The 26,147-nt window shown below is 48.3% G+C and overlaps 8 protein-coding genes across 8 annotated transcripts; 2 read left to right on the top strand and 6 right to left on the bottom strand.

Moving 5' to 3' along the window:
- Positions 1-446: 446 nt before the first annotated feature.
- On the bottom strand, positions 447-4,623 carry MGYG_08161 (hypothetical protein; the record flags this gene model as incomplete). The annotated part of the gene is made up of 6 exons (XM_003169936.1): positions 447-947; positions 1,008-1,187; positions 1,258-1,445; positions 1,498-1,777; positions 1,838-4,349; positions 4,406-4,623. 6 exons carry the CDS (start codon positions 4,621-4,623, stop codon positions 447-449), a joined length of 3,879 nt encoding a protein of 1,292 aa, XP_003169984.1.
- Positions 4,624-5,091: 468 nt separating this feature from the next.
- Positions 5,092-6,038, bottom strand: MGYG_08160 (hypothetical protein; the record flags this gene model as incomplete). Its single annotated transcript, XM_003169935.1, has 2 exons — positions 5,092-5,168; positions 5,240-6,038. 2 exons carry the CDS (start codon positions 6,036-6,038, stop codon positions 5,092-5,094), a joined length of 876 nt encoding a protein of 291 aa, XP_003169983.1.
- Positions 6,039-7,320: 1,282 nt separating this feature from the next.
- MGYG_08159 (hypothetical protein) lies at positions 7,321-10,062 on the bottom strand (the record flags this gene model as incomplete). The annotated part of the gene is made up of 6 exons (XM_003169934.1): positions 7,321-7,405; positions 7,466-9,160; positions 9,242-9,347; positions 9,420-9,751; positions 9,877-9,968; positions 10,036-10,062. The coding sequence occupies 6 exons, from the start codon at positions 10,060-10,062 to the stop codon at positions 7,321-7,323; spliced, it is 2,337 nt and encodes a 778-aa protein (XP_003169982.1).
- A 736-nt stretch (positions 10,063-10,798) lies between these two features.
- Positions 10,799-13,077, top strand: MGYG_08158 (heat shock protein SSC1; the record flags this gene model as incomplete). The annotated part of the gene is made up of 4 exons (XM_003169933.1): positions 10,799-10,825; positions 10,910-11,039; positions 11,140-11,205; positions 11,276-13,077. The coding sequence occupies 4 exons, from the start codon at positions 10,799-10,801 to the stop codon at positions 13,075-13,077; spliced, it is 2,025 nt and encodes a 674-aa protein (XP_003169981.1).
- A 319-nt stretch (positions 13,078-13,396) lies between these two features.
- MGYG_08157 (DNA polymerase alpha catalytic subunit) lies at positions 13,397-17,990 on the bottom strand (the record flags this gene model as incomplete). Its single annotated transcript, XM_003169932.1, has 4 exons — positions 13,397-14,380; positions 14,449-15,189; positions 15,246-17,534; positions 17,607-17,990. 4 exons carry the CDS (start codon positions 17,988-17,990, stop codon positions 13,397-13,399), a joined length of 4,398 nt encoding a protein of 1,465 aa, XP_003169980.1.
- A 528-nt stretch (positions 17,991-18,518) lies between these two features.
- Positions 18,519-20,138, bottom strand: MGYG_08156 (60S ribosomal protein L7; the record flags this gene model as incomplete). The annotated part of the gene is made up of 4 exons (XM_003169931.1): positions 18,519-18,978; positions 19,033-19,199; positions 19,417-19,528; positions 20,131-20,138. 4 exons carry the CDS (start codon positions 20,136-20,138, stop codon positions 18,519-18,521), a joined length of 747 nt encoding a protein of 248 aa, XP_003169979.1.
- A 336-nt stretch (positions 20,139-20,474) lies between these two features.
- Positions 20,475-21,320, top strand: MGYG_08155 (vacuolar-sorting protein SNF8; the record flags this gene model as incomplete). The annotated part of the gene is made up of 2 exons (XM_003169930.1): positions 20,475-20,947; positions 21,008-21,320. The coding sequence occupies 2 exons, from the start codon at positions 20,475-20,477 to the stop codon at positions 21,318-21,320; spliced, it is 786 nt and encodes a 261-aa protein (XP_003169978.1).
- Positions 21,321-21,953: 633 nt separating this feature from the next.
- MGYG_08154 (hypothetical protein) lies at positions 21,954-24,679 on the bottom strand (the record flags this gene model as incomplete). Its single annotated transcript, XM_003169929.1, has 2 exons — positions 24,286-24,679; positions 21,954-24,202 (listed from the first exon to the last, which is right to left on the bottom strand). Exons 1-2 carry the CDS (start codon positions 24,632-24,634, stop codon positions 21,954-21,956), a joined length of 2,598 nt encoding a protein of 865 aa, XP_003169977.1. The 5' UTR covers positions 24,635-24,679.
- Between the last annotated feature and the right edge of the window lie 1,468 nt (positions 24,680-26,147).

Genomic DNA, 26,147 nt, shown 5'->3' with positions numbered 1-26,147 from the left:
AGGGAACCCTTAGTGCCGGATACGCACGATCAGGTAGACTCGACGAGGGGCCACGCAGTCCCGCTGGCTTCGAGCAAACGGCGTCCGAGTAAGCAGCCGGGCGGATATAAGGGCTGACAGCGGTGCTGATTTCGTATCCTGACACTTGTATATATCTCTGCGTCTCTCTCGCTTCCGACGTTGGAATTGAAAGCAACAAGAAAGATTTGGCGGGGACGAATTATTTTTGGCGGTGCCTTACGATGTAATTACGTACAGTAACGTTGGGCGATAATTGCGGTGTGTGCGACGTATTTACAGCCTCCGTACGCCGTGCCTTGTATTTTTGATTTTGACTTTTAAGCTTAAAAATATATTTGAACCGCGCGAGGAAAAGGGGCTAAAGGGGGGGGTTTGATATTGGACGGTAGCGATGTGGATGCTGGCTCTGGCGCGGGATCAGAGGGCTAGAGGTAGAGCGAGGCCGCAAAGATCACGTCTCGCTTGATCATCTCCTGCGCCAGCTGCATCTTGTTGTACAGGGATGGATCTCCAACCAGCTTGGCAGCGTTCTTGACCTCGCGGCAGGTTTCATCCAATCGACTTATTACCCGCACGATAGTGCCCTCCATCACGTCTGTGAGGTCCGTGATGCGGTTGAATGTCATCCCTCGTGCCCACTCGTACACAACTTCCATCAGGTTAAACCGTGGTTTGCTTGCAAAGTCATTGGCGTCGTCGGATGACAGCACGACCTGGTGCTGGATCTGCAGGTCGTTCACCCGGTTGGAGATCGCTATGATAGCTTCCTTACCGGCCTCGAGACGCGGTGTCAACGTTGGCTCGTTCTCTGTCTTCTCCTGGAAAACGAACGCGGACAGGAGGGCTACGATCTCTTCCGGCTCATACTCTGCTAGTATGTTCTCGAGGATCAGCTCGGTGAGCACCAGCTCATCGGCAGAATGGATCTAGTGCCATTGTCACACAGTCAGTTCCATTTCAGTCAAAAAGTAGCGGTAAAGACTTACCTCGCAGGCAACCTTTCCCTTGAGCTGAACCCGACAAGCCTCATCGACGAAGCCCAGATCCTTCAAAACTTGGATTCGTTGTTCATAATCTGGTAGCAGCTGAAGGTTCTGATCCGACATCAGCTGCTTCAGTTGCGAGATATTCTCCTTCACCTGCCATTCATCATGTTGCATCTCGAACTACCCAGCAAATGTCAGCCTATACCAGCTCATATCATCACCACCGTCATGCATCCAGGGTAGACCATACATGTTTAAGGAACTGTGGACATTGAAGACATGCGCAGGACTGTGCAATCTTAACCTGCTGAGCCCTTTGCTCCAGAACCTCCCTGACCGACATGTCCTTGACCCGTTCCCAATCAAGTTCATCCCAGGCTTTATCTATCCAGGATGCACACAACTTTGAAAACTCCTTCTCTGCCACTTTCACTGCCTCTGCGGGGAAGTTAGCACAATCTTTGTAGCCTTCATACTCTAATTAACGAACCTTTATGCATATTGAGGCACCAGGTTGGTGCTCCAATTCGCACTGTTGTACCCGTCACACATTCAAGATTGGCGAGTGGTACTTTGCAACTCTTTAAAGCCATGTTCTCTGGCGACGTTGACAGTCGGTGGAAGTACTCTCTAAACATAGGCATGTACGGAAGTATATCACTTGGGAACCTTCGAGACTCTAGTGGACCAATCTCGAAAACACTCAAGGACGGTATAGGCCCTCCAGTAACACCCTCCTTCATCAATACTCCGGCCGTCCTGACACCATTCTATAAGAGCAAAAATCAGTCTTTAGCAACTTATCCCGATGCATAATGCATACTACTCACCTTTTTGAACACAATAAGCTGCTTTGCTGCATACATACGCTTGCCAACAGGTGAGGCCATAAGCAATGTATGCAGTTGTATTGTTAGACGTTCATATTCAACGCCCGCCTGGTGACAGGCGGCAAGGTCAACATCACAGATCGCACAGGGCTCTCGCTTTATCCTTTGCAGGCTGGCTTCAGATAATTGTACTTGTTTCTCATGTTCAGGGAGAAGTGCCTGGGTAGCATTCTCGCTGAAACTTCGCTTGATCATTTCCTCTATCTTCAATGCCTCGACTCGTAAAAGATTCAGCATCATGTTATACGTGAGCCTGAATTGAGATCGTAGCTTCGTCGGATCACCGAGTATCATCTTCCTCAGTGCCGCGATAGGCGGGGCCTCATCGCGACCGGATGTAACTATGATGACCGACCCGACTGTGTCAAGGCCACGACGACCAGCTCTGCCAGCCATTTGGGTATATTCACCAGCTAAAAGATCTCGGAAGGCTCTTCCGTCATGTTTCCGATATCCAGAGAAAACGACTGTGCGAGTGGGCAAGTTCAAACCCATTGCAAACGTCTCTGTTGCGAACAAGATCTTAACAAGTCCTTTTGCAAACAATATTTCGACAATCTCCTTAACGATGGGAAGAAGGCCGCCGTGATGAACACCGACACCTCGGCTAAGAAGTTCTCGAACTTTGCGAATCTGTGGGAGATCTCTGTCCTCGACCCTGAGCCGAGTCAATGATTTCTCCACGACCATATGGATTGCACTCTTGTCCGCTGCAGTACAGAAATCTTGATTAGAAAGAGAATCTGCGTTCTCTCCGCACCGTTTCTTAGAGAAAACGAAAATGCAGGCTGGAAGCATTTCACGGTTTCGTAGATACTGCACCAGATGAACCCATACATTGCGATCCTGTGCAGCGGAGGTTCTACCACCACCACGTCCCGTTCTCGCAATATTGCCAATTCCTCGAGCTGAGGGTTGCCCTCTGCCTCTCTGCTGAGCACCGCCTCGTTGCCCTGTACCGCGTTGACCACTCCCACGCTGACCCTGGCCGCGTCCTCTCTCAGGCTGTTTTCCTCCGCGAGCCGCCTGAGCCTCCGCTGCTTTTTGAGCTTTAATTTTATCACGACCTGAGAGTATATCATCGGTATCTTTCCAGCCCTTTTCAATAAATCGCTTCTCCGCATCGACTATTTTATGTATTTCCTTTCCAGCCCATAGATAATGTTCCAATGGTACCGGTCGTTTCGGCGTTGAAATAACATAAATATCCTTCTTCTTCGTCCGTCCTACCCACGAGGCAAACTCATAAGTGTTCGGCACAGTGGCCGATAACAGGATCAGGCTAACATGCTCAGGTAACATGATGATGACCTCTTCCCACACCACTCCTCTTTCCAGGTCATTGACATAATGGACTTCATCAAATATGACAAACTCCACGTCTCGTATTAAATCAGCGCCTCGATAAAGCATACTCCGAAGAATCTCCGTCGTCATAATCAGGCAGCTTGCCTCCGGATTAATCTGTATATCTCCAGTCAAGATTCCAACATCGTCAAATGTACCTCTGAAATCACGGAATTTCTGGTTACTCAGGGCTTTTATGGGAGATGTATATATCGCCTTGGTCATATGCTTATTTGCCAGAGCAATTGCGTATTCCGCAACAACCGTCTTTCCAGCAGAAGTATGCGCAGCGACAAAGACGGAATCTCCATTCTCCAAATGATACACTGCTTCTTTTTGGAAAGTGTCTAACTCGAATGGATATTCCCGAGCCATATCCGGAACCAGCTCGTAGAAATTGGTTATTTCCTTATTAACATCCACAACATGGGCCCACTCCTTACGAGACTTTTTCAAGGATGACTGGATAAGTTCTCCCCTGGGTTCAAGAGCAGGGTATTCCACAGGTAGAAGAGCATCGATATCCTCTTCGCTTTCGCTGCTTGACCCTTGGTCACCTTCCTCGGCACTTGATTGCCTGGTAGCATCCCTAGAGTCCTGGCTCGGTAGATGCTTAAGTTCAGTATCGTCTTCACGTTCAAGTTCCTCGCGGACTTCTTTTGCTTTCTGCTGTTCATCTTCGTTTCCTTCGGTTTCGAACTTGAGCCCACGAGTGAAACCAGGGGGTACCTCTAGTAAACCACCTTGAGAGCCAAGATTGATAATCCTGTCAAGTCCTGATGGTTTTGTTGGTGTACTTCCTAGAGTGGGGTCTTCATCCAGTTCAGCCTCTACATCGATGGCAGAGATAGCATCAACTGCTTCAAGGCCACCTGGTGCAAAGGGGTAAAATCCCGCAGCTCCTCTAACAAAATCTGCACGACTTGCGGGCTTCCTTAGTAAAGAAGTAGAATTCTTTGCCGTAGCACTTCCGGCCGGAACGGTAACTTCATGATAGCCAGTGACCCGGCCTTCCAAGCCTTCACGGTTGAATCTGATAATAGTCCGACTTTGAGTCGGTGCAAGTTCAAAAAGCTGCGAGTAATCTGCTGGATACTCCCATCGTCTGGTATGACAGTCATAAGCATGGTATCAGACACTTTAGGGCTGGGTGCAGCTCACCTCTGAAGCTTGTTCAGCCAGTGAGTGTTGAACCGCGGGGACGGTATCAAAAACTCTCTCTCCAACTCAGCTTTCAACTCTTCTGTCGATTGAATCTTGTGGTTACGCGGTTTGTCTAATTCATCATCTCCAGCCCAGGCATCTAAGTCTCCATCTGGATCTATAGCGTCCATCTTTATCTTAACCTGCTGCATAGCAGCCACTAGACCGTCCGACATGGCGGTGCATCAAATTCTGTGATCCGCTATAAATCTCTGACACGGCAAAAAATACTTTCTCTCACTGCAATAACAAGCAGCAGCGCCTGTTTCTCTAACCCACACGGTTCTTATTGTTTGCTGTCGTCGAGTCCCGAAGATGCTTTGATAGAAATTCGCTTGTTACTTTCACGTGACCGACTTTGAGCCTCAAAGTTCAGGCACGACATTAAATGAAAGTAGAAAGTGATTCCAATACTCCGTACTTTACTTTCTTTGTGAGAGGCAATTTGGTCCGATTTACTATATCTTGGAGTGATGGTTTCTACAACTACACCCAGGACTGGTTAATCTAAAAGTCTGGAAGTCTGAAAGTCTGAAGGTTTGAAAATGAATTAAAAAAACATGGAAGTCGAGATTCATTAACTAATATAACTAACCAACTACCACGGTAACTATATCCCTGGTTACACATTAATTATCATGACTCTATACCCGTGACTCCTTTTCTTCTCCTTTACGAACCACCCAGAGGAAGAATCGCTCTAACAATGTCATCTTGGGACCTAACTCATCGAATTAGTTAATAAGAGTCCTGCCTCACTGCGTTCAGCGGAATCAGTGTGAATGAACGTACCTTGCTCTGGAGGTGGTTCCTGAGAGCGATCCGCTTTACGCCCCGTCACGCATCCGAAGACGGTAGAGGCACTGGGTAAAACCAGGGCGACGGCCTGGGCAATAAAAAGGTATATCGCAACCATATCAGTCTCAGATTCGATGTGGTTTCGAGCAACGATAAGTTCCGTCCAGAGAATAAGCATCCAGCCGAAAAACAACATCATGACCGCCGCACCTAGCGGGATTTGGATGTATTTGTTGAGGTACCATGGCATCTTCTTCTTTCCCTCGCCATATTCGCGGAAATTGTATGCAGCAAACCCCAACTGGAAGGCTCCAATTAGGAAAGAGAACGCCATCATGGAATCCGCGATTTGCCATAGCAGGAAGAACGTGTGCCAGCCTTTAGTGAGAGTCCTCCACCCGAAGAAGAAAAACTGGTACTCTCCGATGCCCTCTGGGAGATTTGTTTTCCAGCTCACCCATGAAGAGACTGTATTCAGAACCATGACGCCCGCCGAGCCCATGCAGAGAAGAATCGTGGTGATAATATTGCCCGAGGAAACACCGCCGAAATATGTAATGGCGTAAATGAAGTTGAAGTAGACCGGTAGCAGAGAAAGGGCGTGTAGTTGCTTTGCTCGTACGGCTTGGTACCATTGGACCTGTGTATACCAGTTGTAGGCCAAGAAGCCAATGTTGCTGGGACAGTTATTGCCGATTCCAGAAACAAACTGGGCTGGAGTCAGCATCATGCTGGCGTAGAGCAGCCATCTGTTGGTGAGACTGAACCCCTGCACAACTTGGACCGCCGTCATTTTGGTAGAGCCAACTCGGGGTATTAAAGTAGCTGCTAGGCAGTCAACAACAGATGATCGGCCAAAAAGCCGATCGAAATCAAGATTATCTAAAATAAATTATTAGCTCTACCTATTAAATGGGACAAATACAAATATTCATACATACAATTAGCAGTAAGTAGAATATCGATTTAGAAAAAGCGAAACATCGTAGGCTTTGCCCTGCCCAGCACTTCCTTGACCAGCGGGATGGAGGCTTTTATGCCTTGGCCCCTGATGAGCCGCATCTTCTCCTACGCCGAGCGAGGCTGAGGCCCTCCGTCCCGTTCACCTGTGACTGGCTGCAGATTTGCGAAGCTGCAGCTTAAGCGACTTAAAGCCCTGTCAGCAGACCTTGTCGCTCGTCTGTGCCTTTTGCCCCGTCCAGGTATCGTTGTTTTTTTAGCACAGCCATAAATAGAACCGGACCGGGGAGGACTGAGCTGTATTGAAAGCGAGCTGATGATTTGCTGGAATTTTGTGAGATGCTTGGCCCTTGGTGGAAATGACTGGTCTAAGACTCATGCGAGTTTGATTCATGACCCGACGCTTCTGCAGAGCTTCGTCTACCCTTGTCAGAGCTAAGTCGATGTTGCACTTGCGTGCTTCAACCTGGAGAAGAAGCTAACGAACATGTAACTAGTTAACCCATCCCTGCTTTTAAGACGTTGGATATCCGCATGGGACTGTGTGCTAAAACTTCCTTGCCTGAAGGATCAAGCGAGGGGATCTTTCCAAATGATCAAGACCACTGATGGAACTTACCGATAACCAAGGTCCAAGAAAAAAAAATGACATTAGATTAAAATGGAACTTTTAAGTAACAAAACAAGCAAGCGTAGATCAAGGGGGAAACAATTGATATATGGGTAGAATCACCGTTGAATAAACAGGTATTCAACTTCTCCGTGCGTTTGTTTGTTGGTGTGAAATAAATATATAACGAACCCAGACCGTATCCATCCAGCCCACCCCCATGCACCAAAAAAGCACCGTACAAAAAAGAGATAAGAGAAAGAAGATATCAACGCTTGCTAAGCGGGAGAAGAGAAAGTATTAAATAAAAGAGCCAGCCAAAGGGAAGACAGCTGAAGAAGAAGACAATAAAAAAAACCAGTAGATCGATAGCCAAAATCATAACACCTATTCAAGCCGACAAATTGGGGATTTCCAAGAGTATTTGCTTTGGGGGTCACGGAGCCCGTTTGTTGAGTGGGATTATTTGTGGGGTATAAATTCATTGCCGGGATGCTCAGGTACATTACCTGCAGCTGAAGGCTGGGAAGGTCTTGCGATCCGGGACATTGATATGGTATTCGAATATTCCCTGCACGGTGCCAATGTATCTTTCCTAAGGGTTAGTATTACGATTCAATGAAATAAAGAGAAGGCAAAGAAAAACTTACAGAGTACGCCCATTATCACTCCATCCGACACCAGCGGTTCCCACTCCCCATCCTGATTCTCGACCACCGTAGATCTCTCCAGAAAAATTCCGGATCCTAGGGCTTGATCGAATGTTATCAAGTTCCAGCACACGGCGGTATTGTTGCTCCCATTCCGTGAGACGCTGGTTTTCTTCCACAGCAGCCTGTCGTTGAGCTCGCAGGCGCTCAGCAGCTAACGTAGATCTTAGTTCGGAGTCCATTGTATTACGTGGGTCGAGACGCTCACCAGGGGCACGGGTGGGCCTATCAGCACGACGGGGGATTGACCGTGAGCGTGCAAGGCGCTGGCGTTGTGCTGTGTTAGGCCGGCTGTTACTCGATGATGTATCTTCTGGCTGCGGCGCTCTAGAACCACGATGGGCAGAGTTAGACGGGCCAGTCTGCACGCCGTCTTCGTTAGGGGATGGTATGCGAGGGAAATCATCCTCCATACTTAAAGTTTCCGGGTCATCGTTGGGCGCTGGCACTTGGTTGGGAGAATATGGCCACCTTAACGATATGCCTGGGTGCGGGATTAGTGCAGAAGACGTATGCACAGTTGGCCGAGACGAGCTGTCCTGGGATAGGATGACGGAGTTGCGTCTCCTAGGAGCTCCCGTTCGTGCCCTATCGGAGTTGCGCGATGGCTCATTGCGAGTTATGTAATGGTCTGGAGGTGGAGGTGGAGGAGGCGGAGGCGGTGATGTACCCAAAAACTGACTTGCGGCCCGCTGCTGGTAAGTGGAAGAAGCGGAATATGGTAGAGGGCTAATTAGGTGTGGCAGTCGCTGGGGGCCTTCTTCAATAGAGGACGCCCAGCGTGCTGTATTCAAGAAGTCGATAATCTGCCTCTCCCGTGCGGTTAGATCCCGGGCCAAACTATCTCGCATTATCTGCGAGTCTGTGTCGGCAGCCCCTCCTCGACGGCGGTGACGGTTAGAGTCGATGGCTCGCTGTAATGCATCCTCGGCGTCATTTAATCTGGAATGGTTTGCGCTGGACTCCGGCCGGTGACTATCAGCATCCAGATCTAGGTCCGTTTCCGGTTTGTCGAGATTGTCGGTTTTGACGCGCTCGAGGCTCGGTTCGTCTATATCAAGAGTTATGACTTGGCGCCTGGAAAAGCCCTGGCGGACGTCGGCTATACCGAAACGTCCATGGTCTTCAACCCAAACCAGGAGATCCCAAGGCCCGGGAGAAAATGACATGCAGCGAATAGCACCGCCATCGAAACATGATCGGGAGGACCTAAAGACACAGAGGATATCCTCTCGGCCAGATCTTCCATCTGGATCAGGGCTGAAAATGCCTTTGACGCTAAATACTGTAATGACACCAGCCTGAGAGGCAACTGCACAGAGGTGGCTGGAAGGAGAAAACGCAATAGTGAAGCAGCATCGGTCGTCGTAGTGAGGATCCGAATCGAGTTCGACGCTTCGAAGTAGTGGCCAGGTCCAATCTCGGAGTAGTTTACCACCGTCCGCTGGAAAGGCGTTTACCTTATCAGGGGAAGCGATGGCTCGGTAGAAATACACCCTATTCTCATCGCCTACTGCAGCAAGCAGCTTTGAGTCAGGGGATATGATGGCAAAATTCATGCACACGGGATGACGGATTGTCTCGACAACTTCCATTCGCGGTAGTGAGAAGATGCTCACGGTGGTGTCATTATTGCTGTATGATCAAGTTAGCCCTAGCATCAAGCAAAAAATCAATCGAAGAAAACAAGAAACACAAACTGATGCTTGGGCTTACCTGAGAACAGCAATATCCTCATCAACGAATTCGTCTCCGTTAGCCGGAAGACGATGAAGAGTCACGGAATTGACTATGCTTCCGCCGAGTTCGCGAACACTGACATCTATATAGCCAGTTAAAATCCCATTCCAGCAGTTCAAGCAACAGATAATAGACGGAAGAAGACAATGCTTACTCGGTGGGTAAGGGAGAGTCCTCCTCGATATGGACGTATCAAAATCCAGCGGAAGAGGAGAGTCAACGCCGGCAGGCGAGCCGGGCACAGCAGCAGCATCTGCAGCCAGAGAGAAGGCCGCATCCAGCTTAATGAAGGCACAGTCCCCACTCTCCGTGCCACCTACACCAATCCATCCATTTCCGGCGGTAAGACATTTTGGGTCAAAGGGAACAATGGTGAGGATCTCTCTCTTGCGTGCTGAGATGTGGATGGCGTATATTATCCTCCCGACGGCTACATATATTCTGTCAGGATCGGCCGTGCTGATGTAATGGCGCAGCTGGTGGTGTCTAAATCCAGGGGACAAGGTAAAAACGTCAACAGTCAATTCCCAGCCATCGTCGCCTCTACGCTATTTTTCCGCAACAGCAAACACTGCAATACTAGCATGGAAAAGAAGGAGTTGTTCACTGACGTATTGGGGATCTTGAAGGGGAAGAAGCGGCGGTCGCTGGGCAGGAGAAGGGCTTCGGTGGGTCGATTACTGCAGCGCACAGAGACAACCCACTCCGTCGTTAGCAAAGGTCTGCAGGCAGGCCAAACGGACCACAGAACAACACAGCTGCGAGCATACGCACAGTAACTCGGTATCAAGAGCCATGATAGACGGGCGGATGGGAGTACATGGGGGTGTTGTGTCGCCGGCCTCGGGCAAAGACTCTCTCGCGTGCCAGGCTCAAGCGCTCGCGGCCCGCGCTGACCGAACTCGACGGCAAGGTGCAGCACCCGCTGAATGGCTGTCTCAAGCAGCTACCCGTGACTCTGGCTGCAGGGTCCCGTCGACTATCTCTGTCTTTGATTCTGTCGTGTCGTGATCTTGTTGCTGGTCGTGAGGTTGCGTCGAGTGCACTTGGAGTTGGAGTTGGAGTTGGAGTCGAGGTGATGTGATGTGATGGTGCGAGGGCAAAAAGTCGATGACGGCAGCAAAGAGAGAAAAAAAGAAAAAAAGAAAAAAAGCTGGGGAAGTTTGTTCAAAAAGGGAAGGAGGATGGTTGGCCCGAGCTTTGGTCACGTTATTGTCACGTGAAAAATGACTAAGTGGTTTAGTAAGATGTTAGTCAGCGCCAAGAAGTCGTTCCTTTTCTGCCGGTTTCTACTGAGACCGCCTTTCCCGATAAGGACTAGCCGCTTATCTTCTTGCTCTCTTTTTTTATCTGAAAATTTTTCTCGCAGCTTCGAAAAAACTTCTTCATCTCCAACTTCAACTCCATCTTCAACCTCTTCTCCCCCTTCACCACCATCGTCAATCCCCTTTCTCTCCTTCATCCTCCCTTCCTTTCGCCAATTACGCCCTTTCACTTCTTGTTTGTGTTTATTTTTGCTCATTTACACACATAATGCTCGCCTCAAGAATCTGTCGCGCGGTAGGTAGCAAGCTGCAATGGAAGCTCACGGGAGCTCGAAAAGACACCCATTGAAGGCCCCTGGACTGACCTCTCTTCTTCTAGGCTCCTCGCGTCCCTACACAATTCATTCGCTCCCCTGCCTTCAGAGTCCCATCGACCTCATTCAGACGATGGAACTCGACAGAGGGTGGTGAGGAGAAAGTGAAGGGCCAGGTCATCGGTATTGATCTTGGTATGTTTATGAAATGCACCCTAATGATGGTGATGACGATGATGGGATGGCTATGGGATTGTTAAAAATGGGCCCCTGGCTGACAATTGGTTGCTCACAGGTACCACCAACTCCGCCGTTGCCGTTATGGAGGGAAAGACCCCAAAGATCATGGAAAACTCTGAAGGTAAGCCAAACAAGCGGTGTTTCATCCGCTCGTCGTACAAAAAGGGAGATGGGCTAACAAATGGATGTAGGAACACGAACCACACCCTCCGTCGTTGCTTTCACCAAGGATGGCGAGAGACTAGTCGGTGTTGCTGCTAAGCGTCAGGCCGTTGTCAACCCAGAGAACACCCTCTTCGCTACCAAGCGATTGATTGGCCGCAAATTCACCGACGCCGAGTGCCAGAGAGATCTGTCAGAGGTTCCTTACAAGATCGTCCAGCACACCAACGGCGACGCCTGGGTTGAGGCTCAGGGCCAAAAGTATTCTCCCTCCCAGATCGGTGGTTTCGTCCTCCAGAAGATGAAGGAGACCGCTGAGGGATACCTCAACAAGCCAATCAAGAACGGTGTCGTCACTGTTCCTGCTTACTTCAACGACTCTCAACGTCAGGCTACCAAGGATGCTGGTCAAATTGCTGGTCTTAACGTTCTCCGTGTCGTCAACGAGCCCACCGCTGCTGCTCTTGCCTACGGTCTCGAGAAGGAGCAGGACCGTGTCATTGCTGTCTACGATCTTGGTGGTGGTACTTTCGATATCTCCATCCTCGAGATTCAGAAGGGTGTGTTCGAGGTCAAGTCCACCAACGGAGACACCCATCTCGGAGGTGAAGATTTCGATATCACCCTCGTCCGCAACATTGTCCAGCAGTTCAAGAAGGACTCTGGCCTTGACCTCTCCGGTGACCGCATGGCTATCCAGCGTATCCGTGAGGCTGCTGAGAAGGCTAAGATGGAACTCTCCTCCGCCTCTCAGACCGAAATCAATCTCCCCTTCATCACTGCTGACGCTTCTGGCGCCAAGCACATCAACTCTAAGCTCACTCGTTCCCAGCTTGAGGCTCTCGTTGACCCCTTGATCCAGCGCACGGTTGAGCCAGTCCGCAAGGCCCTCAAGGATGCCAACCTTACCGCCAAGGACATCCAGGAAGTCATCCTGGTTGGTGGTATGACCCGTATGCCCAAGGTCACCGAGTCCGTCAAGAGCATCTTCGGACGTGAGCCCGCCAAGTCTGTTAACCCCGATGAGGCTGTTGCCATTGGTGCTGCCATCCAGGGTGCTGTCCTTGCTGGTGAAGTCACCGATGTCCTCCTTCTCGACGTCACTCCCCTCTCCCTCGGTATCGAGACCCTCGGCGGTGTCTTCACCCGTCTCATCAACCGCAACACCACCATCCCCACCAAGAAGTCCCAGACCTTCTCCACTGCCGCTGATTTCCAGACTGCCGTCGAGATCAAGGTCTACCAGGGTGAGCGTGAGCTCGTCCGTGACAACAAGCTCCTCGGAAACTTCCAGCTCGTCGGTATCCCACCAGCCCACCGTGGTGTGCCACAGATCGAAGTCACCTTTGACATTGACGCTGACTCCATCGTCCACGTCCACGCCAAGGACAAGTCCACCAACAAGGACCAGTCTATCACCATTGCTTCTGGCTCTGGTCTCTCTGACTCTGAGATCCAGAACATGGTTGACGATGCTGAGACCTACCGTGCTCAGGATATTGAGCGCAAGGCTCTCATCGAGGGTGCTAACCGTGCCGACAGTGTCCTGAACGACACCGACAAGGCCCTCAAGGAGTTCGAAGACAAGCTCGACAAGGCCGAGGCCACCCAGATCAGCGAGAAGATCGCCGCCCTCCGTGAAGTCGTTGCCAAGTGCCAGTCTGGCGAAGGCACCATCACTGCCGAGGAGCTCAAGGCTAAGGTCGATGACCTCCAGACCTCTTCCCTCACCCTCTTCGATAAGATGCACAAGGCCCGCCACGAGGAGAGCCAACAGCAGCAGCAGCAGCCACCACAGGGCGAGGAGAAGCCCAAGGATGGAAGCAACTAAAAAGTCAGAAAGAAAAATCCCCTTGATACCATCAATTGAATTCTTTGGAGTTGGGAAGCTTTGTTAGTCATAGGGAGGGTCATGAGGTCGTCGGATTTGTGCCTCTTTTATGTAAACTAACATCTGTATTTTTATAAATTAACGTGTGTAATATTAGAAATGAATGCTTAAGACTAATAAAATACCCCCTCTCAAAGAACATCCTAAAATCATACATTAACAATCGTTGCAATAAAAGCTATCCTTAAAAGAACCCGTTGCATTCGTTAGATATGTATATTGTCAAAAATATACCTAAATACAAACCCCCATTCCTGAATCATGCCAAAGCAAATCCAAACAAAACGTCCATTTCCACCCACTGCCGTCCACACTTCTTCAAATACCCATCCACAACAGACTTGACGGTCTCAAACCGTGTCCTATTCCAAGCAACAAGCGCTAATATCGCTTCTCTCTTCTCCACTGAAGCCTCCTTCTCCGCTATACCCTTCGCTTTCTCCACATCCCACAACCCAGCAAAGTAAAGCAATTGGTTATACAGCTGTTTTTCACTATACTCGTAATGCATCCGACCAAGGCAGCCCTCCGCACGCCCACGAGGACCCAAACACCGTTGGCCGTAAACGCTTATTTGACGAGTTCGGTTGCCGCAGGCAGAGTCATCGCAAACAAGCCAGCCTTCATAGTACTGTGCAGTCTGAGCTCGGATTTGGCTTTCTAGCTGTGCAACGATGGATATGACGGTGAAGGCTTTGCCGCACGAAGCGTCAGGGCATATCAGGCCGTTAGGAGAACACATTTCTCGTGATGCAACGAGGCCCTCGAAAGTGGCTGTTTTGCGACAGAAGCGGCATTGGAGGTTCAGTCTAGCAGCTTTCTCGAATCGGATGGAGTCGGGGACTTGAGATTCAAGGGCACACAACTCTGTTTCTTGTTGGCCGTGGTTTGCGTTACTTGAGATCTGGTATTTTCTAACGTCCAGGCCGAGGCATTCAGCGAGTCGTGCAGCGTCTGTACCGGGTATGGGGGCACATAGTCTCTCGATTGGAGGGAAGATTTGTTTTAATAGGTAGAATTCCACGTCTGGCTTCAACCCAGAATCAGGTTTGATGACGTCTTGAAGGGTGTATGATCGTTTTGCTGGCTGCAAGGAGGATGTCTCGGAGTCACCCAGCGTTACTATATAAGAGATAACGTCATTTGGGCGGACGGATTTGCCCCTGGCAAGCTCACGCAGAGCTACCTGCGCAGGAGGCATGGTCTCCTTGTTTGGATATTCATCTGGCCGTTTGGATAATTTCTGTGATTAAGGTTAGAGGAAGTCTACCAAAGTATCAATATGCAAAGTAAACTTTGGAGATAACTTACCGTATAAATGACATATTTCTGGACTGGGATTGTGTATTCATGCATCTTCTGTGTTAGTTCCCGCAAGTAATCATGGATCTTGTTAAGGACCACTTCAACATCATCCCCAGACAAGATCTCGTGCAGTAACTTAGTGGAAACCTCCTTCGATAAAGCACAGAACTCTCGACGCTTCATATCCAATCCCTTAACCTCAAGATGCTCAACGTACTTCCCATCTACCTCTGACAGGTTAATGGCAGCATATTTCTTCTTTGCGTGTAGAAGGAGCCTCTTGAACACATTGTCAATATCAATTTCAAGAAGCCTGTATCTCTGGTTGACCAAGCGTTTGAATTCGTTGCCCACTTTCAGTGCTTCTTGGACATTGTCTGTGTTGGTATTGATCATGACTGAATCGGTATCTCCGTAGATGACACGAAGTTGATTGGTCTCTGCAAGTTCCTTCGTGTTCCGTAGAATTTCTCGTCCCTTGAATGTTGTAAGCATGGCAAGTGGTCGGGCATAAAATCGGGATTGTGTATAACCCAAACATCCGTACATGGAGTTTGCTGTTAGTTTCAAGGCTAACTGCTTGGTATCCCAAAGAGCAAGTTCTTCAGGAGTAGCACTCTTGTCTTTCATGAGCTTTTTCACTTCTCTTCGGCGGCTGACAAGAGTAGCAATGAGGCGTGGTAGGATGCCCAGGGGTTGATCACTATCTGGTACTTCAGGTACACTCTCCTCTCGATCATTTTCGGACTATATACTAGTTAGTATTCATATCCGCTTCTCTTGGACAAAGTTGGCCTACTTACTGATGCATGTCGATCTACTGTTGTGAAGCAGATGTTGAACTCCTGGATGATGCTGGGGTACAAACTGTTGAAATCCATGACTAGGACATGTTTGTCGTAAAGACCTTTCTCAGGTTCAAAAACAAGACCACCTTTATATTTCTCTTTCTTCTTCTTGTCTGCCCCATCTTCATCTCCTTCGTTTTCTTCGACCTTAATCTGGGTCTTGTGTCCATATTTGTCAGGACAAATATATTTACCACGGTAAAACTCGTGAAGTAAAATGTACTCATTTCGTTCGGCCCTTGTTCCGCTGAGCGTTCTAGACCAGGAGTTTCCAGCCAAATTGGTAAGAACCTTGGTAAGGGGAAGCATCTGCAGCCTAAGAACAAGGGCAGCAATGAAGTATGTATCCGCTTCACAATGGCTGAGGAAGTTCATTAACCCTTCTTTACTAGTTGCCCATGTTTTGAGAGCGGCTTCAGTGTCAACTTCTCGTCGCTGATCACCCTCACTCAAGTAAAGTTGGCACATTTCAGTCAAGGTCCACGATTGGCATTTCATCATTAGGGATTTGCCCATATCATTGGCAACATCGCAAAGAAGTCTTCCTGCTAGAAGCTGCCTGTCACTGAAAAACCCAGAGCCTTTTGAGAAGTTCTTGGGCCATTCACCACGCTTCAGCCTGCCAATGCGGTGCCATCCGGGGGTTTTCTTCTCCTTTAGCCGGCTAAGGAGAACATTAAAATCTACTTCTTGAAGCTGATGGCCCATTATGACATCGGGGTCAATTTTTTCGAACAAAGCCAGGAACTTGCTGAGAAGAAATTGTTCGGTCTTCTCAAGCATAACTGTCCCACGCTGCTTTTTAGCTTCCACTTCAAAGCCAAGGGGGTAAGAGACGTTTGAAGGTCTCATAACAGTAAAGGTCTTGCAAGGCAGGTTCTCTGGTGGTGTGGTATCACTGAGGGAAAGATTCTCATATACACGAGCCGAAGCAACAATAATTTCCTGTTTATTTTCCTTGACGTTTAGCTGTGTCCTGAATGACAAGCTCATGAGTGTCAGGGGGGGGTTTTCAATCTCCTCGGAATCTGGAACTAATGAAATTTCAGCGGGATTTGTGACCTGGCATTCAAGCTTGCACCATGAAGCTCCATTAACTGCCGTAAAGTCCGCATCTTCAATTTTCAACCAACAGGGCCCCATGATATTCTTCCACAGAACGAATTGCTCAAAAAGAGCTGTGTTCGTTCCGAAGACATGAGAAAAGGTTTCACCCTTTAAGTCCATGGGCAAGGCGGGTTTTGTATAGGGGTACATCAGCTTAAGATACTCCGCCTCTTTAGGAATACCTGGTAACTCAAAGGCATATTTTCGAGTGCAAGGTTTGATTTTATGCATCTCAACTTTCGACCTGCTCATGAGAGTATCCACCTCACCATAGACATCTTCCATATCAACCTCTTCGCTGGTAGTTTGGCCACGGGTATATTTGTACTCCCGGGGTAGGAAATATAGCTTCCTGAGAATGTTGTCGACCTTGACAAAAGCACTCACGTAGCTGTTGTTGGTCTTATTCTTTACTTTGCCGAATAAGCATAGGCTGCCATTGATTTCAGTGTAGTCCAACCAGAAAAATCTCAAGCTACCATCTTCCTCAACAGCTTCCTGACAAGTAAGTTTTCCGAACCGTTGCATATCAGTGACTGAGCTGTTGAGAACGTTCAGCTTGCTCGTTACATCGTTCCAGGAAGAAGGATTGATCATCTCAGTCGTGGCACGAGCTGGAGAAGAGGCCATAGGATCGTCGTATATTTCCTTCTTGATCTTTGGAGGCGGTCGCTTTCCAACCATGTTGACACTTGGTGTATTGGTACTGTGGTCCGCAACGGCCTCTACCACGTCCATCATATCGTCGTCTTCATCGTCTTCTTCCTTTTTGATAACATCTTGTTTCGGCCTTGAAGTGCTACCTGTCTTCCGCTCCATAGCACTGGCAACCGGTGATGAAGGCAACGGCGGCTCACTCATGATGGCATCGTCGTCCCCGCCATCAAGGAAACCACCATCTTCAAATTCCACGTCCGGCACCAATTTATCTTTTGCGTGTGGACTATCATTCCCCGGATTGGTCTCGGTCTTCTTTGCTCTCGGTTTTGGTTGAACTGGAGGTGAGACAATCCGTACTTTTCTTCTCGTCTCTGACTTTATGGATTTCTTAACGGGGGCATTCGAAGTCGCTATGTTTGTCTCGACGTCACCCAAAATATCTGCGAGAAACGCTTCGTCATCCGCAGTAGCAACAGGCTAAATACCCAGGAAGTAATTAGACACAATTACTGCCATATTATACCTAGGGTGAAAGCAGGGGGCACACACCTTTGGTTTCGATGTCTGCTTCGTGAGAGTGGCTGTAAAGTACTTGTTGATTCCATTTTCTATTTTCTCCTTTCTCTTGCTCTCCTCTTCTCGCTTCCGTTTAGCCGCTTTCCCCCTTACTGGCAAGTCGTCGCTGTCACTATCGCTTGCTGCAGGTCGGGTATCATCCCATTCCTCCCGCCCGTCGTCGGCGTAGCCCTCGCCATTATCGTCAACGACAAAGTCATCACGGTCAAGTCGTTTCCGAACGACCTTCTTATAGCCCTCCTCGTCAACCTGCTCGTAAATATCTTCGTCTTCTTCGACTTCGTAAGTTGCAAGGCGCTTCTTCCCAGAGGCGCGGAGAGCCTTCAGCTCTGCTAACTTATTGGCACGAGAAGACATGGCGTAATTGAGGCGTTAAAACGAAAGAAACAAATCATGAAACAACGCACTGTTGTGAGAAGGAGTGTTGACTATGCGAACACTATAGGTATCATACCTCGTCCCTTATGAAAAGGCGAGCTTTTTCGCAAATCTCGCGTTGTGAGAGTCAAATCAATTAACAAACTTTAAATAAAGCGCGTTTCGCGTCAGTTTAACGCGCGCAAGCCAAAATATTGATCATGTGACTAACCTTATGTCCAAAGCTAAAATTTCGGCAATTTAAGCGAATAATACACACGACCATTCAAGGGGCAGCAGGATGCTTCTCTACATTTGGGAAAGGTGAAAGTAACAAAGTGGGATCGGACCGAAGCTACGTTCTCACTGTAGCAGAATTAAAAGAGACAGGAGTAATCGGGGGTTTGATATAACAGGTTTAAAGTCTACCTCTCAGGCAAATAATTGACATTCGTTAATACATTAAAACCTCATGACCAAACCACCCGCTAACGCCGAAAGCCCAACACCTTTTTTTGTTTGACTAACTTAATTCATCTGCTTGATGAGGGCGTTGATGTTCTCCTCACGGTTACCAGTATCACCACCCTCGATGAAGTGCTTGAACTTGCGAGTGCGGAAACCACCAGTGGGGTTGGAGAGCTTGAATGGCCACAAGAAGTTGCTGGCCTGCTTGAAGTTGGGGCCGACAGTGTAGATCTCGTGGATCAAATCTTCCATGCAGACAATACCGTACTTGCCAAGGTTCTCCTCAATAAGCTGGTTGTCGGTAAGAGCAACACGCTGCTTGTTGATCTTTCCGTAACCACGCTTGTAGACGAGCTCACGGACGCTCTTGAGGTTAGGGTAACCATAGGCAATGTATGGGTCAACAATAGTCAACATCTCAGCAGTAGCCTTGGTAAGCTTGACGAAAACTCCATTGTTGATCTGGAGAAGACGGAGAAGCTGCAGGATCTTGCGTGGCTTAGGAGCAATCTTGTTGATACTATAGAGTTGTTAGAAATTGATAATATGGCCCTTGGACAGTGCCGGTACTAACCCCTTGATACGAACAACGAAGACGAGCTTGGGCTGAGCAGGAACATAAAGGGTTCCCTCCTGCTTGCTCAAACGAGCCAAGCGGATCTTCTCACGCTCAGCATCACGGTACTCCTTGACATAGGACTCAGCACGCTTGAAGATAACAGCACGCTTGTTCTTGCTAGCCTATATTTAATATTCAATCAGCACCACATGTCAACCACGGGAAGATCTATGAATATATGTTGTTTTGGGTTGCAGCTTTCAGACCCGAAAGATGGTTAAAGTGAAAGCGACAGCATCGACCCGAAGGTCTAGTCGCATCGTTGGTGATATCATCACAAGACAAGCAATATACAAAACAAAAGGCATAATAAATGCAAAATCAGGGTGTCAAACTAACCTTGCGGCGCTTCTCAAGCTCAGCGGTGCGGTTGGCTCTGGCCTTCTCCTGGCTCTTGCGCTTCTTCAAGAGGGTCTCAGGCATAAGGACCTGGTCCTGGGTTGGGACGGTGCTAAATGCCCGATGTCAGTATAGTCCAATCCACATATAGTGAAATAATCTCGCCGAGTGTAAGAACTGCAGCTTATAGTGCCACATTCTCAACTGAAGGCGTTTTATCAAGACTCGACGAAATGTTTTTAATCAATGAAGACTATGGACTGTGTTCGTGGTAGGTACTAGCATATTCCCCGTAAAGACGGCTGGATGTAGCTTTCCCCATTTCCCGTACTGTCACAAAGTATCCTCAATTGACAAAGCCCCATGCAATTACTGCGCGGGATGACTGTGTCTGCCTATTTTCGCAATTTTCATGTCTCGTGTGAAGCATGATATCCAATGCGTGTAGACCCGACAATAAGTTTAAAGGAGAAAGCTATGACACCTTCAGCCTCAATGCCCCATTGACGTCTCCCCTTATACCTTCATTCCTTGCCATCTGTAGACCACTTGGAAAGGCTTCTAGGGTAGCGTCGGGATTGTTCGAGCTGGTGCTAACATCGGTCACAACCAAGTGAGACGGTGTAAGCGACTCCAGCGAGAAGGACGGACTATAACCCAACACTGTACACACGGGACTGAGATTAGTAGAATATAAGGGAAAAGGAAGCATACGTAGCCATGTCGAAGGAGTTTGTTGTCGACTTTTGCTGGATTTGCTGGTCGAAAATGTCGTTGAAGTCGCGAGATCAAAAAAGAAGAAGAAACGAAAGTTTTTGAAGAAGTTTTTGTGTTTTGTGGAAAGGAAAAGCCACTAGTCCTGATTCGTCAGATGGCGTCACGTGTAGCGTCTTTTCGGAATTAGGGCTAAAACTGATGAGTCATCAGTGTTATCGATAAGAGCGACAACAAAGCGGCGTCAAGTGAGCAAACAGCAGCATAGGGAAGAGAGAGAAGCAACAGCAGGAGGTTAGGGTAAAGATAGAAGGAGAAGATTGGAAAGAGAATAAGGATAAGCTATGTCGTCCCGTCGCGGTGTTGGGCTGGGAGCTTTTGTGAATAAGAACCAGGCGTCACAGTCCTTTGCAGCCCATGGAGCCAACCTGAGGTCAACGCATGCGAGCTCTCTCCAGACCCAGCTGTCAGTATTCCAGTCTCTACTACATACCTTCGCTCTTGAACACGGAGAGACAATTAAATCAAATCCTACCTTCCGAGCCGAGTTTGCACGCATGTGCCATGCCATAGGGGTCGATCCACTGGCTGCCAGCAACATCAAGGGGAAAGGGAAGAGGGGGTTCGGCGAAGGCGGGAGTTTCTGGACACAAATACTCGGCGGTGATGTAAATGACTTTTACTTTGAGGTTGCTGTGAGAGTCGTTGAACTTTGCAGAGAGACGCGCGCTGAGAACGGCGGCCTAATAAGCGTAGAGGCTTGCAGGAAGGTAGTGGGAGCTGGCAAGGCTATTGGAGGGGGGTTGGAAGTTTCAGAGTAAGCCATTTCCTAACTGTCTTATTACTACTTTTGGTACGGTAACTAACGTTGCATTAGAGATGATATACTCCGTGCTGTCGAGTCTCTGGCGCCACTTGGATCTGGCCTTAACGTGGTGAAAGTTGGTAGCAAGCAATATATCCGGTCCGTTCCAAAGGAGCTTAATACAGACCAAGCCACTGTTCTCGAAGTCATTCAACTACTAGGTTTCGTGACTGTTTCCATGCTACAGTTGAATCTACAGTGGGAGAAAGCGAGATCAAAGACAGTTATCGATGACCTTCTTGCGGACGGCCTTGTATGGGTTGACTCACAGGCTGCAGAGGCTGAGTACTGGTCGCCTCAATATTTACAAGAAGAAAGCAGATGAGATAGCCATATGTTGGACGCTTAAGCTTGAAACGCCTACCAAGTTAGGAGTGGGCTCTCTTTCTCACTCTCTCATCATTATATCGTGCTGGGCATCGTTGATGAGACACTAGAGCTCACTACCATGGAGACGGACGTTACTCGCTGTCGACGTCTGATCGGAGGCCGTCTATCATGATATAAGAGTGTTTGGTACGGAAGCCTATACACAAATCCAGCCAACCTAGTGTCTTTGTAAGGTTACAAATGGCCGAATGATAATCGGCTGTACCTGGCAGATAGACAATGTATGAATAACATCCACTTATCAAATATTGAGAAGTGAACCACTTTGAAGTTTTGATTTATTTAACCTGCCATTGATCGTTTATAATATGCATGGACATTTTTTAAACCCTGCCAAATGGCGTAGATGCAGACTCAACCCCAAGCATTCACTGAAGACAGAGCCGGTACACATAAAGTAGTCAAAAAAGGAAAAAGGAGAGAGGAACCATTAAGAAAACGAAAGTAAGGAGGAAATGATGCTGACACAGAAAATCATAAAACACATCATTTCATTAACTTCTTGGGTGTCAAAAAAAGGGGCTGAATGGTAAGAGAAAGAAGGGAATTAGAAGGCTTGTTAATTCATTCATGCTCGGATCGCTCCACCAAGCGCACCGCCACCGAACTGCTGGTTACCAGGTCTTCTGCCCTGCCCTCCAATACCACCACCACGGCCACCACCACCTCGCTGACCACCTCTGCCACCTCGTCCGCCGCCTCGTCCGCCGTGGCCCTGGTCACGTTGGAAGGCATTGGTCATGCCTTGTGTTCGTTGTTCAAGGGTCTTCTCGTTAGCTTCTAGTAGAGACATGGATTTGTCTGCGAGTGTGACGATCTGGCTTTGGAGTCTGGAAAGTTCAACACCCTTGCGGAAGACAATGGCGTCGTTAACTTGGTCAAGGGCAGCGCTAAGCTCTTCGTGAGAGATCATACGGCTAACGATAGCAGATATTCTCTTCTCGGAGAGCTCGAACATGGCGGCAAGTGTGCTGATGGAGAGGGTATCGTAGAAGGGAGCGTAGGTGAATAGGTAGGTACGGAGACCCTCCTCCTGGATTTGCTCAGCGAGCATGACTTTGATCTTATCGGGCTGGGCCATCAAGTCCCAGATCTTGATGGAGTTGAGGGTGGCAGAGGCCTTCTTCCAGTCACCAGCTGCAAGGAATTTGGCACTCATGATCACACCGTCACGGGTATTCTCTGGTGGGCCAGTGAAGACTTGTCGCTCGTTGTAGTCGAGCATTCTTCGGAAAGTCTTGGAGATAATTCTGCGCTTGAGTTCGGGTGAGGATGAGGTCTGGGCCATGAGGGGAACCTCAAGGAACATGCTGGAGGTGAGGTAGATGCACTCGAGAAGCTCGAGGTTGATGTGCATATGGAAGGGAAGCTGGCGCTGACGCTCAAGCTTCTCCTGCTCGGGGGAGACAGAGGAGTATCTTTGCATAATGATACCCTGGGCCAAAAGCTCCTTTTGTCGTCCACTTCCGCAAACTTCGGAGAGGGTGTTCTGGGCTTCATAGACAAGTCCGGCACGGAAAGCACAGAGGCCAATCTGCACGAGCGTTCGGTTGAAGAGAATCTGTGTGCTAACGTCAAAGTTGGAGATGTTCTCCGTAAGATGGGACATCAACATGAGATCTCTGGAACGGTGGTATTTGTCGTGAAGGGCCAAGAAGTAGATCTGGCAAAGCATAGCACGAGCTCTGATGATGCCATCGCTGTACTCGAACAGATAGTTGCAAAGTGTTTGTACTAGGGCAGTTACATCTGTGCTCTTTGCTCGAGGAGTGATTGATGAGTCAAGCTTCTCAGGGACAACCTTCCAGGAGTTTTCTTCCATTATGTTGACGACCTGGGCGGGCTTAAAGTAAACATGCTCTAGTCTTCGCATCAGAACTCTGTTCACGCTATCTTGTCTGGGCTCGGACTTCTCGATCTCATTAAGGTTCTCAACGTAGATCAAGGCACGAACAATGTTGTTGTAGAGTAGCTGTTCGTCACTGAGTCTCTCGATGTACTCTGCTGTGTGAGGGTCAATGTGTTGCAGAGAGCGGGTGAGCTCATCGTCTAGTCGTTCGACCAAAGAAACAATGCTTCCAGGCACCTTGAGGACTTCACCGGGAGCCAGCTGTGGCATCTTCTCGTCATCTTCCCACTCTTCAGCGCCTTCAGTAACTACATACGAAGGGTTCTCCTCTAGGGTCTGTAGGAGAGTAGTGATCTCTCGCTCAGCGAGTTTCCATTGGTCAGTGGCCAAGAAGTTGTTTACTGAAGTAGTGCTGAGATCGAAACGGGTAGAGATGAGGGTCAAAAGGGTTCGGATAGTGTGGTATGGTGTAGTGGCAACCTCGAGGAGCTTTTCCATAGTTCGGATCTGTTCCATACGGTCGGTGTTCTTCTTTCCTCTGGACTCCACGACAACACGGAGATGCTTGAGAATGCTTTCAGGGGTATACTGGAGAGCCTTTCCACCACGGCCAACGGTCGAGAATCCGGTGTCGTCTCCGATAAGAACATCCTCAACTCGAGTAGCGGTACGGGGAGCACGCTCCACAACCACGACTTCTTCCTCTTGATCTGGCTCCATGTACTCCTCCTTGTTCTCTCTGTACTTTTCGATCTCGGTAGCATACTCCTTGTTGTTCTTCTTTAGACGCTGTTTGACGGTATTGAAGCCCTTGGCGTTGTTGGCGTTCATCTTCTTCGTCGAAACCTTCTGCTTCGCAAGGGTCTCGTTCATAAAGTCCTCCAGATCGGCAATGGCCTTGATGTAGACCTTTGGAGTAGGGCCGGACTGGACGATCTTTGCAGTCTGCCTGTTCAGCTTATCGAACTCTACACCATCCAGGTCAGTTTTCTCTTATCAAAATCATCACCCCGCAGTCCACAATCCGCAACCAAAAATTCTCCAGACATACCAGTAGAGATAACAGCCCAGTCGTTGATTCTCTCTGCATTATCAATGACCTTGATTGTGTGTTCCAACTCCTCTAGCCGTTTATCCTTCGCACTCTTCATGACTGTGACTCGCTCCTCATCCTCGTCTGACTCAACAGCGGCCTTGGCTGACTTATAGAACCTGCCGGCACCCTGAACACCGCCATCATCATCGGAATCACTATCCTCCTCCGAGGACTCCTCCTCGCTAGACTCTTCTTCACTAGACTCCTCCTCATCGTCTTCGGGCTTATCGCGATCGCTGTAGAGCTCCTCCTCATCAGAGGACGAGCTTTCGCTGTCACTCCCGCCGTGGAAAAAACGAGACATCGTGCTGGTCAGGACAGGCTCTCGGGCTTTCTTGTTTTCTGTGCTGGGCTCTCAACGGACCTGACGGGAACGCTGAAGATATCGATGGTCTGGTCAGTGGATGTTTTGTTCACTTTCTCGCTTTCTTTTCGCTCGTCAAAAAACGGCAAACTCGATAAAAAAAATCTAAGCGAGGGTTGCTAGCCCAATCGGGTTAGCGCGGGTACGTGGATATAAAAACCAGAAAACATTGATAGAAGACGTCACCAACTGCATAATCTGGTCTTTGATGGTATTTGGAAGCTTTTACTACGTTATTCTAACAATAAGAAGCTAAGAGTATCCCAGAAGGTGCTATCTTGGGCTTTTACACAATATTTACAACACGGAATCTAATACATATATCCAAAATCTCCAGAGGAGATGCATCTACGAACGTGATCCACCTTATTCAACGTTGGTGGATTATGCTACCCATTCACTACGACAGCAGAAGACCACCAGGCCTTACTAGATGCTATTCTCCAGTTGTTTGGCAAGTCTAGGTTCCCTGGAAGACCCGAAGCACACTCAAAAGGGGGACAATTTCACTATGTATTGATATACTGCTCATGTCCTCTGAAAATCTCACCCAGACGAGGTTCTCGGAAGGCCAGCTTCCACAACGGGTGCCTGAATGGAGAGAGAATACCAGATGGCTAGGGTTTCATTACTTCGGGCCTAACATCCTTTTTTAGGTCATTCATCATTCCTAGTTATTGCTACCTATAAAATATGAATTTTGTTATCTTTGACCTTAGCATACCTATGTTATCTACATCAACCTTCTCATTTTACAGCCAACAGCAAACGGCAAACTGCAGACAATAATCTTTTGTGTCTACAGGAAAACAAGTCGATATAATATGTTATGGAATAACATAAAACTACCAACTCCAGCGCTATGGGTAAACAATGAACTAGACTAGACATAAAGGCACAGATAATCGAGAATTCGAATGATCACATAACATAAATCGAAAAGTTGAAATGTTGAAAAGTAAAATAGGTAAAAATAAAATAGGAATGGAGAATTCGTAAGCTTAATCCGTCAATCAAATGGTTTCATCCGATATTGGTGGATGCCGTTATACTAATATAGAAAATGAAAAAGAGGACCGACCAAAGGTCAAGAGATATAAAAGATGTTGATAAGATAGGGGAATAATGGAAGGGAATAGAAGTGGGAATAAAAAGGAAAGGAAAGTAAGAGAAGAAAACGGGGGCATTTCATATTTCGTCCCCCCTCTTTTTGCCCTTTTTTGTCTCATTCATTTCAGGAGACACATCATTTTCATCCACCAATACCTAACCAACATACACAGAGCATATCATACCATTTCCCTATATTGTTCAGTGTTAATTCTGTTCTCGTTCTTCTCGCATTCGTGGGAACAAATTGCCTCGTCCGTCAACCAAGTTCGATTCAATTAACTTGTTATCCCAATACCCTGAAATCCAAGTGGTGCGTGAGTTCCATCGCGTGATATAGGTG

This window comes from Nannizzia gypsea, genomic scaffold, assembly GCF_000150975.2.
Source record: "Nannizzia gypsea CBS 118893 supercont1.8 genomic scaffold, whole genome shotgun sequence".
Lineage (NCBI taxonomy): Eukaryota > Fungi > Ascomycota > Eurotiomycetes > Onygenales > Arthrodermataceae > Nannizzia > Nannizzia gypsea.
This window is presented reverse-complemented; position numbering and strand designations above follow the sequence as displayed.